General features: G+C 40.8%; 1 protein-coding gene across 16 annotated transcripts in view; it reads left to right on the plus strand.

The window, feature by feature from the left end:
* PHACTR1 (phosphatase and actin regulator 1) overlaps positions 1-15904 on the plus strand; it is a 312497-nt gene that overhangs the window by 250747 nt on the left and 45846 nt on the right. For 11 of the 16 annotated variants that reach the window (XM_030482452.1, XM_030482392.1, XM_030482402.1 and 8 more), the window contains 3 exons: positions 2818-3148; positions 10324-10532; positions 11995-12151. In XM_030482452.1, the coding sequence (XP_030338312.1) occupies positions 2818-3148; positions 10324-10532; positions 11995-12151 (697 nt within the window). The remainder of the gene's footprint in view (positions 1-2817; positions 3149-10323; positions 10533-11994; positions 12152-15904) is intronic. The other 5 variants (XM_030482481.1, XM_030482420.1, XM_030482445.1 and 2 more) reach the window with 1 other exon arrangement.

The following is a 15904-nucleotide window of genomic DNA, read 5'->3' on the forward strand; positions in this document are numbered from 1 at the left end:
CAGTAAAACTGGCAGGGCAAGGTCTCGGTTACTGGTGTCAGTGAAGATATATTTGTACATTTCCAAGCAAATGGATCGAACTCTCCTCCCATTGCAGTTATTCTCCTTTAACAGGCAAAAAGAATTCTCCTGAAGGTGAAGGGAACACAAGTAGATTTAATGCCTCTGGTTCCTTTTCAAGGTTCTGTTTAGGTATTAGGACCATATTCCGACAGGCTGAAGAACTTGCGTGAGACACAGTCAGTCTGAATAAAGCCTTACATTAAAAATAATGGATGAGATTTTTGGCAGGTGTCCAGTGGAGTCACTCAGCACTGATACTACTGAAGACGTTGATGTGAAAGATTTCACTAAATTTAAGTGGAAACTGAAGGTCTGTACCTTTGTTGTGAAGAGTGGAAAGCAGAGTATGCACATCTGGTTCATGATGGACTATGTGATTACTTGGGATAATTAAGCTAATTTGGCATGTTGTACTCACTCCCAACATACAATATAGCTCTAATCTTCAGGATCATAGAAGGCAGCAAACCCAGTTTATACTTCCAGTTATTCTTCTGTCAGAAGCAAGACATGCCTGCAGTTGGGATCTCTTTGAATTCACCATGAAGGATGACTCCCCTGCATCATACACAGAGTGCTGGGGTGTCCAGGCACAGGCACTGTCAGATGAAGATTTTAATTGAGGTACCGCAGAGAAGGATCTAAAACCAACAGCCAAACCTGCACTGTGCAGGATGGCAGTGTAGATCTCAGTATCGTCTTTGTAATTCAGGACCAACTCTAGAAGTGAAATTGCCTGGAGCACAAATGTATGAAAACACTTTGCTACTACAAATCCCATAAAAGCCTTATTCTCAGGGCTCTATACAATTTACTCTTTACTCTTTCTGTTATTTACCTTTTACTGAAGAGGTGCATTCTTTTATGCAGGATACAAAGACACACAGATAACATGCTTGTAAGAAAAGCTTGGTAACTCGGAGATCTTCCTGTGCTTGAATAGAAAATCCTGAGAGTCTGGGTTTTTTTCTACTGTAAAGAAGGAAACCTGCTTTAGAGGAGAGGGCACTGCCCTGTGCTTCCTCAATCCCATGAGTCTGATTTTGGTCTTGGTGGACCCATCAGAAGAATTTTTGCCTTCAAGAGATAACACGTCAAGTGAATATGATATTGCATTGAAAGCCGAAAGACTTGGATTCTATTCCCTATAACTCTCTTACTCTGGAGTGGAAAGACCATTTTTTCTCCATGCCTCTGTTTGATTTTGCACACCCTTTGCCTCCCTCATGTCATTAGCCTATACGCCCTTTGAAGAAAGGGAAGACTTACTGTGTTACTTTCTAGCATAGCAAAAGCACTAGTATCAAGTGGATACTATGGATGCAATAAAGCTACAACTAGCACTAAAAAAAAGTCTAATGACATATCTGAGCCTCACTCCATGCATGGTCCTTTTCCACGTTACTGTCCTTAATCATTTTCAAGAAGTGTTTGGAAGTCCTAATATCAGCCTTGTGCACCCTGGCTACTGGGTATGGATACTACTGCAGGCAATACCCAGAATAGACCAGGAGGGAGGAAAGAATAAAGAGGGTGAGGGGAGGAATAGCTAATACTAGAAAAAAACATCTGGAAAAGGACTTTAGAAATCTGATATTGTGCAGGAGGGTGATAACCTCTGAAACCTGAAGAGCAGCATCTTACTCCCAAATTTTCTGGGGTCAAAAGAAGATTCTGGCCCTTCAGTTCCCTTACCACGTTACAGCAAGAAGAGTGGACTGAAGCAGCAAGAGGCCAAAGATCATGCAATCCTTGCCCACAGAGCTGCATTGCAGCTCCAAATGTCTGCAGTAATCCAGGCTGGAAATGACCTGGCCTTCCTCCTAAACACAAACTCACAACTGTGAGTTGCAGCTTAGTGTATGTTGTGACCATTTACCACACTCATCTTGGGAACTACAAGCCCTCCCATAATTTTTCTCCTTTCTGAAAATATTTCACAGTCTATCTCCAAAAATCTCCGTTCTGCAGTTGAGTCTTGGCAGAGAGGCTTGCTTGTGGACCTCTCATTGATTTCTCGTGGAAGTCAGCAAAGTCTTTGCCTGGCAGGACAACTATGTGATTCAGTGAACATGCCTAGAGTTTAAAAGGTTAAAATTCAGTGCATGAGTTCACAGAAAAGTGCCTGCCAACTTTTCTGTAAAAGAATACATTAATCTAACAATCTTCTGCCGTTTATGATCTTCTCCTCCTGTACCATTTGTTTTCCAAACCACTCCTGTTTAATATGCAAACACTATTTCTTTTCTCTCATGCCTGTAATGTAATTTTTAGCACAAGATGTTTTGCACATTACAAAGCTGTAAGTAATGTGACTTGTAATAGTTGCACTGCAGTGGCTGAGAAGGATCAGGAATTCCTGAGCTTTTGCTCCAGCGCTGGTGGTGGTGAGTCATCCTGTAACTTCAGATATGGAATTGCTCTCCCCGCTTCTTACATGCCTGTTGCGTGGGAGAAATTGCACTTACCTCACAGGGCTGTTTTGGAGGATTAGGGGTTTAAAGCATCAAAGTGTGTCACAAGCCTTGTTAAGCATCGCTTAATGTGTTTATCAAGGGGCATGCACAGCCCTGGGATGTTTTTTGTGAGACTCAGAAGGGCTGCAAAACAACAGTATTGTTTCTGAAGACCGTGCTGAGCACACACTATGCAGAGTTGACTGGCAACCTCAGTACCTGCTCAACTAGGCAGATACTCTGATCTCCATCTTATTGACATGAAAATTAACACCAGGCCCTCTTTCTTCTGTTTTAGATCCTGGCGCTCCTGTGAAACTGCCTTGTATGCCAGTTAAACTGTCACCTCCACTACCTCCAAAGAAAGTCATGATTTGCATGCCTTTAGGGGGGCCAGACCTCTCTCTCTCATCCTATTCCACACAGAAGAGCTCCCAGCAGCCTTTGACCCAGCACCATCACACTGTCCTGCCATCCCAGTTAGCAGCTCACCAGCACCAGCTCCAGTACGGCAGCCACAGCCAGCACCTGCCTTCTGGGTCCAGCACGTTGCCCATTCACCCTTCAGGGTGCCGGATGATAGAGGAACTGAACAAAACACTAGCCATGACCATGCAAAGGCTAGAAAGGTAATGGATCAACTTTTTTAATTGCATATTGATGTACAGTGTTTCTTGCTAACCTCAGTATCAATATCACCACTTGAGTTATGTTGATAGTACTTGAATGAGGCCTCTCTTCTGGGCTCTAAAAACTTCAGGACAGAGTCATTGCTGGAGAAACAGACAGCGAAAGAGCATTTCTAGGCTTGTTTGACAAGTTTGTGGCAGACAGAAGAAAAAGATGAGACTTCCTGAACCCCGTTGTCCTGTTCAAGGAATTAGGTAATGCAATCAGTGGAGAAGATTTTAATAGGACATGACTGGCTTGCAGTATATACTGCAGAGTGCATAACTGCAGAGCTCCAGTCATGTGGGGGATTGCCGAATCAAGGAAAAGTGGAAGATTCAGAAAAGAGTAATAAGAAACAAATGTGCCACTCAACCAGGGCATCTGATTAGTATTACCAGTTAGCTTGAACCAACCTATGAGGACTTTCTAGAAGTCACTCAGAGGGGTTTTAATGCAGTATTTTAATTATTTCAATTAATTTAAATAAAATTATATGCTTGATCTTAAAATAAGTAGTTAACCCATTCCACAGCACCTACCTTCTTAGCCATTCGCATCTGGAGGAAGTTAGTGCATTTGGTCAGTCTTACCCACCTTTGGGCTGGTTTTGTTAATGTCACTTATGAATATCTCTGAATGCTGCTCCAAGTAGCCTAAGTGAAGCATTTTGTATAAATGCAAGCTGTCCTCATAGACTGCAAGATCAGCAAGCTTTGGAAAATCTATTTTGTCTTGAAGAGGAAAATTGAGCAAGTCCCAGAATAGGGAAGGTAGTCCAAAAATTTACATATTCTTTTTAGTACCAAGGGCAGCTTTGTAGCTAGCTCATTCTAGGAGTATCAGATCAACCTTCTGTTAGACAGAAAGCTGAAGTATTTGGTCTAATCGGCAAAATGACTAATGATTTGCCACGGTACCTCCTTGTGATAATGTTAACTTTATTATATTGAATAGTTGAAACTAATGTGATTAGAGATGGCAGATTGGCCTTACTGCATGAAAAACAGTCAAGGGACCAGAGCTGTCCCACACTGCCAGTTTATTTTAGTACCAGGATAGTGAGACCTCTGTGGTTACATCAGGGGAGCTAATGTTTCTGCGTGGTTGGGGGGAATTCTCTGCTGGGGAAAACTGCTAGGGCTATGAGGGAGATTCCTAGTTTTACCAATAAAATGGCTGTAGTTGTAGGACTGGAAAGAGCATCCACATTCACCCCTGTGCCCAGTGATTACCCACTTACCTCTCACATTGCTGGCAGGGCTGATCAGATGCATCTGCATCACCCCAAAGCTTGGTGCACCAAGCACAGAGGGTAGCTGGTGCTCCTTTGGGGCTGCGCTGCCCGGGCCATCTGCACCATAGGTCGGATGTCTCACTGTCTAGCTCACGCGCCCAGTGACATCTTTCAGGGTATGACTTCACTGTGACGTCTGTTGCCCAACAGCAATGAATGCTCCAATTTCTAGGCATCCATCATGTTTACGTCTACAAATACATTTAACTGATTTAAAGAAAGTAATGTTGTTTGGTTTTAGCTATTAATTTGACGCTGAAGCTCTGATGCTTGCTAAAAAACGAATAAGCAAGGATTTGTTTCCCAGTATGAAGCAGTTGCTTCCCTTTGCAGAAGAAAATAAGGAAAGGTTGTAGCACTGATATTTCACATTTCAAGTGAAATGAATCCTAGTTCATGATATTACAGATAGTTGATTTTTTATAGCCTTTTTGTGTTGATTAACTATTATTTAATGAAATAAAATAGACTACTTCGGTTATTCTCCTTGTCAAAACAAATCAATAACATTTGCATTCACAAGAGAGAAAATAGGTGGTGACTGTTTCCTCTGCAACATCAACTGTTATTTTCATAGTACTTAAAGGTGAAAGTATTTCAGAGTATATACAGGTCTGTGGAGCTGACACTTGCTGTTAAATTCTTAAATTGCTTTTTCAAGCCACATTGTGATCTTAGTAAATTTGCTGACTCATCTTGAAGATTTGTATAGATTTATAAAATACATGTATTGAACTTTTGAGAGGATTATTTGCACCAAACGTTGCTGTTTTCTAGTATTTTTGACAGCAGTTCTTTTCCCCTAATTGTGTAAAATCGGGATTAATCTCAGCAGAAATCATACTGCAGCATTTGTCATTCAGCCACTTCAGTCAGATGTTTCAGCCCAGAAGTCTTGAGGGCCTGTTAAAACTGCAAAGATCCTAGATTTGCTTTCTGCTATTTAAGATTTGGTAGTGTGCTCACATCTGTTGCATGTATAGGATATGCAGTGGCATCCTGAGCTTTACTGTTCCTTCCAAGTTAACAATGTACTGGGTCACTGCTGTTGGGTCAATAATCTTGATGAGATGAGAGAACCTGACAAGTCTCTGAGGCACCTTCTGGGGAATGCGAAGTTCATCAGCAGCATTTATTTTTGCTGATCTCAGTCTTTATCTTGAAAGAACCTTACAAATTCATAGAATAATTGCCATGATGCTGCAGTAATAATGCGGCCAAGTCTGGTAATTTGGGGGATTATTTAGAATAGTATTTTGTTTTTAATAAGGGAGGACCATGTAGGCAAGTGCAGCTGAGGTTTCTGCTCTAAAGTTTTTCTTTGTATTCCTTCAGGATTTTTTTTCTTCTCTGTGTCTAGTTTCTTTGGTCTTTGTGCAGTGAAGCTCCTCAAGTCTGTTAAACTGCATTGATATTCACTGAATCTATAGCCAGTTTGTATCAATTCTGCATTTTGCCTAGTAAAGATTTCTTAGACCTCACAACTCTTCTCTCTGCCAGGACTGTGAGTGTGAATAGGAGCAAAGAATGAAAGACTAATACATGCTTTTCCTCTAGCAGTCTGGATTTTTGCTTTCACAGATGAGGTCACTGGAATTCGGATAGTCTAACAACATCTGAAGACTGATAGTTGGTATTAGTGCTTTGCCAGTTGATATTAGAAGCTTGCCATAGAAAAATAAGCTGTCCCTCCCTACCATCTTAGAAGCCACAAGTTATTCTGCTGGTTTTGACCTTGAGAAAGCTACTGAGCTTCTCTGCCTCTATTTTCCCCTCTGCAGGTTGGATGTTACTGCCTCACCTAGATCCTAGATCTAGCACATATTAATGTTAATGTCTTAACGTACATTAAAAGCATGTAATAGCAATTCAAGTCTCAGTTGTTCTTATGACTTAAAATGGCAGTTAATTCCTGTAATTTTTTTATTCAGTTTTATTGCAGACATTATAGAACATTAAGTTCATTTACACGCTTAATGCCTTGATTGAAAACGTTTTCTGTTACTCATAACATCTATTGGCGGTGTTCAAGGCCAGGTTGGACAGAGCCTTGGGCCACATGGTTTAGTGCAAGGTGTCCCTGCCCATGGCAGGGGGGTTGGAACTAGATGATCTTAAGGTCCTTTCCAGCCCTTACTATTCTATGATTCTATGATTCTGTGACTCATAACCTATTCTCAGAAGGGCAATCTGTCCCTTGTTATAAGAATGGCTATTACGACACATCATTTGTGCTGCCAGTTTGCCTCTATTTCCCTGATAAATTACCAGCTTTATGATAGATTAAGTTGAAACAGAGGAGAGTATAATTTCCATGTAAACTTTTTTCTGCAACCTCTGTTGCCAATTTGTGCCCTACTGCAAACAACTTTCCCCTTCATCCCAAAGCATATGTGCCAAGTGTAAGTAAAACTCTAGATTCAGGCATCATTTTTTACCATTTCAGAATGCATCTTAAGAGTTGGTGAAAATCTGATAAACTCTGCCACCAAAATCCTCAGGTTTCATCCTCCTGGCTGAAATGAATTTGAGAAGAAAGACCATGCCCAAAAAGCCCTGCATCACAAACAGCAGCAAAAGAAGCTTTAGAAACCACCTTGTGCCCCTGGAATGTATCTTTAATTTTGACTTAGGGAGACAGCTTCTGGATCTGAAATAGTCTTATTTTCTGCCTTGCCCATGTAGTTTTCAGTCTGTCTGGTAAGGCGACAATTAATTTCAATTCCTCCGTGGGCTCTTATACACTAGCAGCTGAATCAAGGCCTCCATTTGTTCAACATACGTACAAAGAGCTGTTAAGTGGCAATATCTCACTCTGTGCAAGAATGGCATCTGTGACAGAGCAGTGAAAAATCGCTGTGTCCAAAAAGGTAGTGTGTGAGACCAGTTCCTCTGGGACACCCAGCTCCGCTCCAGACTGTAGATTTATGAAATGAAATGCATTAGACATTCCTGCCAGTGTCTTGTAAATCTTATAAAACATATTTGAGTCAGAAAACATTTATCTTCCATAAAACTTGTCAACAGAATTGCTTTTTGTCTAAACTTTATCATTGCCTAAGGATAGAAACACTTAATATTTATAGCTCTGCCTTCTCTCTGTCTCTCACACATATGCCTGTATTGTAGAAATGTATATACAATGATTTGAAGTTTTTTCAGATCTTTTTTTTTTTTATATGTTAAGTTCAGAAGAGTGTACTGTGGCTCTGAAAACATGCTGATAAAAATGTAACTCTATTCCAAAGTCAAAGAGCCTGGGATGACAGATGAAGAGAGTGCATTATTTTCCTGCTGGATTTTATAGGAGGGATTTCACTTTTTTGATTTTGTCTGTACCAAAAGTCACTCATATGCTTAAATTCTGATTTTTCATGAAAATATTTTCTCACTAGAATCACTGTAAGCCATAGTGGCGTAACTCTTGCTGTATTGGTCACATAAAGATGGTGCAACAGTAATTGCAAGTGCTTGTACTAGTCAGCTATGAATTATTAAAATCCATGTGTTAAGATACATTTGTCTTCTTAAAACAAGTACTTGCTTGGCTGTAGCTTTGTCCTCTAATTTTGTTGCAAAAGACAAAGCTGATTTAAAATGGAGAGTTTGAAGCAATACTGTGTTTTTTGGTGAATAATGCTAAAAAAATTTGTGGTATAGACCACCTGGGCATGTAGGGTTTTTGCTAATGACCCAGAGGCATTTATACACAATGGCCATATCCAGTGACCCTGACTTGACTTTCTTAAGAATACTGCAGTACTACGTGTATCTCATAAGTGCTTTGCTTAGACAGCTGACTTAATCAAAAAGCTGTGGAAAAGGCTGATTTTAATCAAGAAGAACACAAAACATGAGGCAAAATGAGGGGCTTAAAATAGAAAGTAGTATTATCAAGAAAGTGAATGATACAGAAAAATTACAATGAGATGAGAAGCTGCCTATTTCTAGACCACTAGGTCAAATAAAGCTCCTCTGTGGCAATTTGTAAATCTTGTTGCCATCCAATACCTGCTTGGTAACCTGAACTGATGAACCACTTTGATGTCTGCTATCCTATGTGCCTGCCCGTCAGGACACATCTGTAACCTACATACATCCTTCACAGGAAAGGAAGCACCAGATGGTCCTGGATGCTGAACTACTTTTTGCTCCTTTCATTTGTACTCCCAGGAAGGACTTAGTGAACTTGTACTTACTCTGCGTATGTGTTGTTTTAAAATTAACTGAATGATCCAGTGGTTGTGTTCACCATTGGAAGTTGGGTTTGGGGTTTTTTTCAGGGGTTTTGTTCTTTTTGTTGTTGTTTTAGCAATGTTAACAGAATTTCACAGCATTTTAGTTTCTCTTGGAAGTTTAATTCCAGGCTTTTGAATTTCCTATCTTTCCTCCTAAAAAGAGTTACACAAAAAAGAGATTATAGAGAAAACAGATTTAAAAGATGAAGTTTGTAAAATTCTTAAAGCATATCAATAAATTAAACATTGGTTGAAAATTTTCAGTAGTGCAGTTATGTGGCATTAGGAGAATTCAGCTGATGAATTTTAAAACTATTCCCAGAATAAGATTTTTGGGGTCAAACTCATTGAAGTCTAATACAAAATTTCACTAGCCAGTGCTTCATGAATCTCTCTTTGTGGTACAAAACATGGACTATCACTAAGAAAACAGAGTTCCTCTCTTCAAGGCATCCAAGTAAAGGTATGCATCTCATTGTTGGTTAGTTTGCAATAGTAAATGTTGCAATTAACAAAATTATTTCTTTGAAGTGGTTTCTGCTGACTCACAAGTAAACCTGAGCAGCCATGATTTTTGCCTGCCAGTCTTTCATTCTCATTTCACATTGGAAAAGCAACATGAGCTATTAGATAAAAATGGGTTGGGGAAGCTGACCCTGTTCCTGACTTTTCCTTTTACTGTCTGACTTTGATCTTTGCCTCCTCATGTTCCTGTTTCCCTGCTTGTATTGATATGTTCCTTTGTAAAGGGCTTTGAAATCAACACATAAGCAGAGCTAGATAATAGTAGTACCTACCACAGCTCTTAACCTGCAGGAAACGATCAATCACACTCTATGTGACGAAAGAAATATGATGTTAGCTTCAATTCAGATTGATCTCCAGCACCAGCTGAGGTGAGGAGCCAGCACAGGAGAAGGGATATTGTCACTGCAGCCGCCACAACATACAGCATATAACTGTGCTGTTAGCAAACAAACCTGCCAAGTTTAGCTTTCTCCCTTATTATTTTCATCAGCTCCCAGAGTCTCTTTTCTTCAAGCCCAGTTTCACATGCTCAGTCCCTTGTGCTTCAGAGAGTTGTGCCCTTGCCTTCCCCTTAAGTCAATCAACATCTACTTGCCCAAGGAGTGGTTTCCCTCTGCCTTTCTACATTCCTCCTCTACAATCCATATCTGTCCTTCCTCCCACTCTCTTACTCCACCTTTTGCAATCAGGTGAGACATTTTCTCCCTACTGCCTGCACGCCAGTAGAGAGGTCACACAGACACCAGGCTGAAGACATGCTTATCGCTCTGAGTAGCTGGTGCAATTCTCACTAAGCCCCGAGACTGTATTTGCCACAGATCTTTCGTTCTCAGTCCTGGCTGCCAGTATTTATGCCTGTGTACTGTCCTACCTCTCCCTCGCAAGTGTTGTACCTTAAATCTAATGTATGCTCAGTTTAAATCCGTTAGATGTCTTGATGGTCATGAAGATCTTTCTGTTGTCATTTCTTCTCAGAAAGGGATGAAAGACCACTGCTTTCCTAAATACAGTGAGAGAAGCAACTCAGTCTTTCATGGAGCTGTTTCCTTATTTATTTGCTTTTCTTTCCCAGCAGCTCTGGTTTACACACAGGTGACAGTGTTACAAAAACAGGACCTACGGGCCTTCCAGACATGAGACAAGTGCCAACTGTTGTGATCGAATGCGATGACAATAAAGAGAATGTGCCTCATGAAACTGACTATGAAGATTCTTCCTGCCTCTACCCAGGAAGACAGGAAGAGGAAGAAGATGAAGAGGAGGATAACTCGTTATTTACAAGTAAGGCTCATTCCATTTTTCCTTTCTCATTTATTTTAGTCTGAACTCTCAATACAGAAGGGAAACACAAGGCCTGTGACTTTTCTTTCTTGAGAGTGGCTTTTGCATCTCTCAGGGCTCAACTAAATGGTGATACTTGGTAAATTAATCCAAAATAACAAGTAGTATGAATTTATAGTGATTTCCCTAATCCACATGAATCCCTGCTGGGTGGCTTTCAGACAGAATCTAAATGACTGGTTTTGGCTTATATTCATTCACTTCCTAATTGACTTATGGATTCACTTTCCTAAGTGTCAGTGATGTAGAGAAGCCCTGCCTTTGGCCTAAGTCCAGATCAGCTCAGTAGAGTTACTTCAGGAGGATGAAATAATTACCACTAATAAAGAATCATAGCTTTTATATATAGTAAGTATTAAATAATGTCAGAATTTTAAGTTTGCACATACTTTGAGAGGGCCACAATCAGAGAATTGGGCTCAGATAAGAACTGAGTAATTGATAGACATATTGCAGTTTCAGTCTGGAGAGGGACCTGTGGCCCCTTCCTGACCTCTCTGAGAAAACCCATCTCCTGCCTTGGTGTGGCATCACAGGACTCTCCTGTGAAGACAGGATACAGTACTTGCCTATGACAGCTGCTTGTCATCCTGCAAGTTGAGTGAAATTTCAGGCCCCTGGATTTCTTTTCTTCTGAAAACTAGGAGCAGTACAGACAACACTCTTTTTAAAATACACACAAAGATTCTAAAACAGACATGTTTCATATCCTCAGAGACCTCCTTTACCCTGGAAGTGAAATTAAGCAGTCTTTGCTCTTGGACTAAGAAACAGAGCAGAACTGCACTATTTTGCACTCTCCTGCCAAAGGCCAGAACCTCTCATGGGTTTGTGTATCTCTGCTTGTTTGTCTTCCCTGCTCATACTGCCTAGGAAAGCAAGCTTGAGCCGTGTCTTTGCCACTGTTGCTGCCTGAGAAGCAGTATCAGTTAATGTACATAGAGATCTGTGCTGCTTCTGATTGACTTCTGATTTCTTTTAGTGATAGCTTGGATGTCTTGATATTACACTGCAAGAGAGAGATACCTCTCTCTTCCCACATGCTGTAGCTCTGCTGCCTGCCTAGATTCTGAGGTTGAATTATTCATTCCATTACGTGGTTCAGAAACACTGTTCTAGAGGCTACAGATGCTCCTAGCAATTCTGAACCAAGCCCTTCTCCACTCCCCTCTACGGAGCGTTATTTTAATTTCTTTTTCTTGTATACCTGCCAAATTCAGCTTTTCTTTACTATGATATGAATTGAGGTTAACAGAGCACCTGAGGTTACTTGATGCCCTTTTTCCCACAGTCCATACTAGTGTAAATGAGAGCCCAGTACCAGGAGATGGCTAGTGCTTCTTTGTATGCTGTAATGAAATGATGAAACCTTGTTTGACAGAGCCTCTTCTCTCTTCCACAGGCTCCCTGGCAAGGAAGATCTGCAGGCAGGACTCCTTAGCAATCAAACTAAGCAACAGGCCTTCCAAGCGAGAGCTGGAGGAAAAGAACATCCTCCCCATGCAGACTGATGAAGAGAGGCTTGAACTTAGGCAGCAGATTGGGACAAAGTTAACAAGGTAGGAGACAAACATTTTTCTAACTCTTGCTCTTGGAAATACATGGTGGGATGCAGTTTTTATCACTAGTCTGCAAATATTTAAGATCTGTTTGTTCACAGTTTATCAAGAGGAAAAGCAATGGGTGGGAGAGGGAAGACTCTAGACATTATTTCTGCTCCAATATAACTTCTCATACAATGCCCCATTTCATTTTCCTGGCATATCCTATGGAATCTTTGGTTGTGTTAAGTGTCAGCATGTACTATGTGGATTTGGTTGTTTTCAGTGCACCATTGGGAAATGTTCAGCTTTGATAACATTTTGGAGTGTAGCTGCAGGTGTCATTTGATAGGCTATCAGTTTGGCCAAAGGGCAGAGGTATAATTTTCTCTTCTGACTGCATCTCCTGTGAGTAGTTGAGTTATTCATGATCCAAAATGTTTACGTCCTTTAGTACCTGCTTTTGTTGGGTCAGATTGGACAGATTTACCCTATCTAGACTCTATTCTTCATAACAGTGTTACTTACCAGCTGTTCTGGTTTTCTATATTGCATGGAATATAGAGGGGTGGCCATTAAATATGGAAGATTTCTGTCAACAATTATTAAGCTGAGGTCAGGTAGAAATGTCTAAGAACCTCCTATGCTCCAGCCATGATTTCCATAATATATTTAATACCGTTATGTTATCAACTTGGTGGTATGCAGAACTGGTGAATGCTGCTAGTTTCACTCCAGTGTGACTCTGAGAAAACCACAAATAGAAGACCAACCAGTTGGTTCATGGTCTTGTCTATCGCCTCTTTGAAATAAACTAACCACATCTTTCCAGTCTGTCTGTGAAAGTCTTTGTGCTGGATCATGCCTAGCCTACTCCAAGACCTGTCTAATTCTTCAGTATTCTTGTTGAAGAGCATCAGCAGTGATGCCCAAAGTATGCAAGATGGTGCTGCACTTTGCTGCTGCTGTGATTTTTCAGTCCAGTCTTTATTCAGCCTAATACTTTGTTAGCCTGCAGCTGCACGTGGAGCTCTGGGTCCTGAAGAGCAGCATATGATAGCAAGGTCCTGGTGTTTGTATGATTAATTTTGAACCCTGTTGAGGCTTGTGAAGAGTTGAAATTTTTGTCTCTTAGTGTATCCTACTGTGCACTGCTTGACCTTGAAATGACATTGAACAGCATTTCCACTGTGTTGCCAATTTGCCTAAATTGCTTGGGTCTCGCAGGAGTTTTACAGCTCTGTCTGATGAAGGCAAATAGTGTCACTTGCAGACATTGATTCTGCACAGCTCACTGTGCCCCAGGTGTTTTTTATGATAAATGTTTTATATCTCACCTCTCCAAAACCTGCTTTTCCCCCATTAAAGAATGTTTCTTCAGCATATCTCTTTTTAACAGGGAAACTAATTTTGGCAATACCCAGAATCTTTCCTGTGTAAGCCCCACATTCTCACAACGTTATTCTTTGTTCCCACAATTGCATCTCTGCTCATTCAGTCTGAGGTATAATGCTTGATCTTCTAATATAGCTAGGACTTAGTGACCATCACAAATACTTCAAATAATTAAAACTGTGTATGTACAAGATCAAAAAATAGCTGAGCCACTGCTGTTTCATTCCCGGTTTATACCAGTGTAACATCACTGAAATTGGTAGAATTTCATAAGCCTTATCTGGAATAATATAGTTGCCAGCCTGACCTTTTAATTACTAGTATTTACAACTTAGTATCTCATCCTTTTGAGTAGTTAAAAACAATCAAGAAGTATTAACAGAAAACAACTTTCCTCATCTCTAATATGCAAAGAGCCACAGACATTTCAGCAGCAAAAAGGAAGTACCTGGTACCTGTCTTACCAGTGCTTTGTATCTAAATGTGATGTATCTGTGTGCACAGACTGATGAATATTGGATTGAAATAGAGAGAATATTTCAGTTTGGACAGTATTTCTTTATTCTCCTGACTTCATTACTGAATCAATCCATCCTTTGCTCAGTAATTGTCACACAGTGATGCAGATGCCAAGCAAAATTAAAGTTGTGAAGCATTTATAGTCCTTAGAGAAGATGCTAGATGTGGACTATAATTGCAGCTGGCAATTTTGGATTTCAGAGGGATTTGTAATGTTCCACCAATGGTCCTTTATGGTTTAAAATAGCCAGCCAATGAAATCACATATTCTACTTACAGAAGTAAAAAATGCAGAATAAAAACTTCAGCAAATAGTTATTGTATATAATGGATCTATTAATTTTCACCAAGAGGCTGATTAGGATACTTCAGTATTTATGCGTAATCCTCACAGTTTGGAAGAGCTCATTGGCTGTCACATTTGGCAGATCAGAATTTAGTACTATAAAGAGAATATAATTTTTAAAGACGCTTATAGCCAGGCATATTGAGAGATTGACCATTAACATATTGTGCGGGACCAAAATCATCCCAGGTGTAATTCCTCCAGCTTTATTAGAGTTGCACCAGGAATCAGTTTGGCTCAGAACTGCTTGTTCAGATCCTATTCAAATGCAGCATAGAAGCTCTGAACCTCCAGTTAGTCCCAGAAAATTGCTGTGACTTTATTATTGCATCCACCAATTGGTAGAGAGACTCCAAAGCAGATTTCACCATGTTGCTAGTTTCCCATGCTGAGAGAATAATGCTTGACTTACACCAAACCCGTTGCAAACGCTGCAGAAACTGTATCCTGTAGCAGTATCTGGCCTGCTACGCACCTGAATATTGGCTCAGTCATGAGACAAGTTACAACCTTTGTGCCTATCATGGAAACACTTCACATGAATGTAATGCTTCTCTGACATGTATCCTGTATCATGGCTCAGCACATGTAGATCCAAGCAAAATGGGACTTTTTGCCCAAGATGGCAGAATTCATCCTAGCAAAGGCAGGAGATCCCACATCACATGAGTACCAGCCATATGAATAGGCCACTGCACCATAGACTATTTCTGGGCAGTCTTTACACAGCAATTACAGCAACTGATTAGAAGACCTCCTCCTCTAACCAAAATATGACTACTCCAAAATATGATACCTACTATGAAGCAAGGGGCAAAAATAGTGAGTTAAGATGCAGAACTTACAGCTCGTAACTACATGTGACTTGGGGATAGGAAATGGATGCTGGAGAACATGTTCTTGGCTGCTAAAACCCCTTATAACTCCATTAACTTCTACTCTGAAATGCAGACCTTCTGTGCTAAGTAAATCTTTAAATGGGTATGGTTTTCTTAGTTGGTTTTTTTCTGCCTGCTCAGCTTTTCCCAATCTCCTCCTCCATTTTATCCCTCTGGTGCCTGCACAGCTTCACAGCTGCTCAAGAAGTGCATGTAAACAGGAAAAGCCAGAACTCGGAAAGTTAACAGGCAGAAGGAAGACAGAATTTTGCCTTCCGCCTGTCTCTCTGGCTGTGTTGGACCTGCTGGGAAGCACTGCTCTCCTGGTTATTCAGGCCAGAGCCAGGGACAGGAGGATCTGGATGTAGCTTTCAGTGGCTATCAGGGTGAGAGGAGTGGGGCATATCTAGGGTATGATTGTGAGGCAAGGACTTAGGCTTTGGATCTGAGCTTGGAGGTTCTCCTAGGCACAGTGACAAAGGCACGGCCTGTCAGAAGCCCTTGGTGTGGAGGAGGGCCAGCACTGATGGGTGATGCACAGCAGAGCTGCCTGTCTACCAGAGTCTGCAGGACCATCTCCTGGTGCTAAGACAGGTGCTTCAGTGCTGGTCCTTGCACTCCTGTTTCACCAAG

The sequence above is a fragment of the Strigops habroptila genome, chromosome 1 (genome assembly GCF_004027225.2).
Source record: "Strigops habroptila isolate Jane chromosome 1, bStrHab1.2.pri, whole genome shotgun sequence".
Classification (NCBI taxonomy): Eukaryota; Metazoa; Chordata; class Aves; order Psittaciformes; family Psittacidae; genus Strigops; species Strigops habroptila.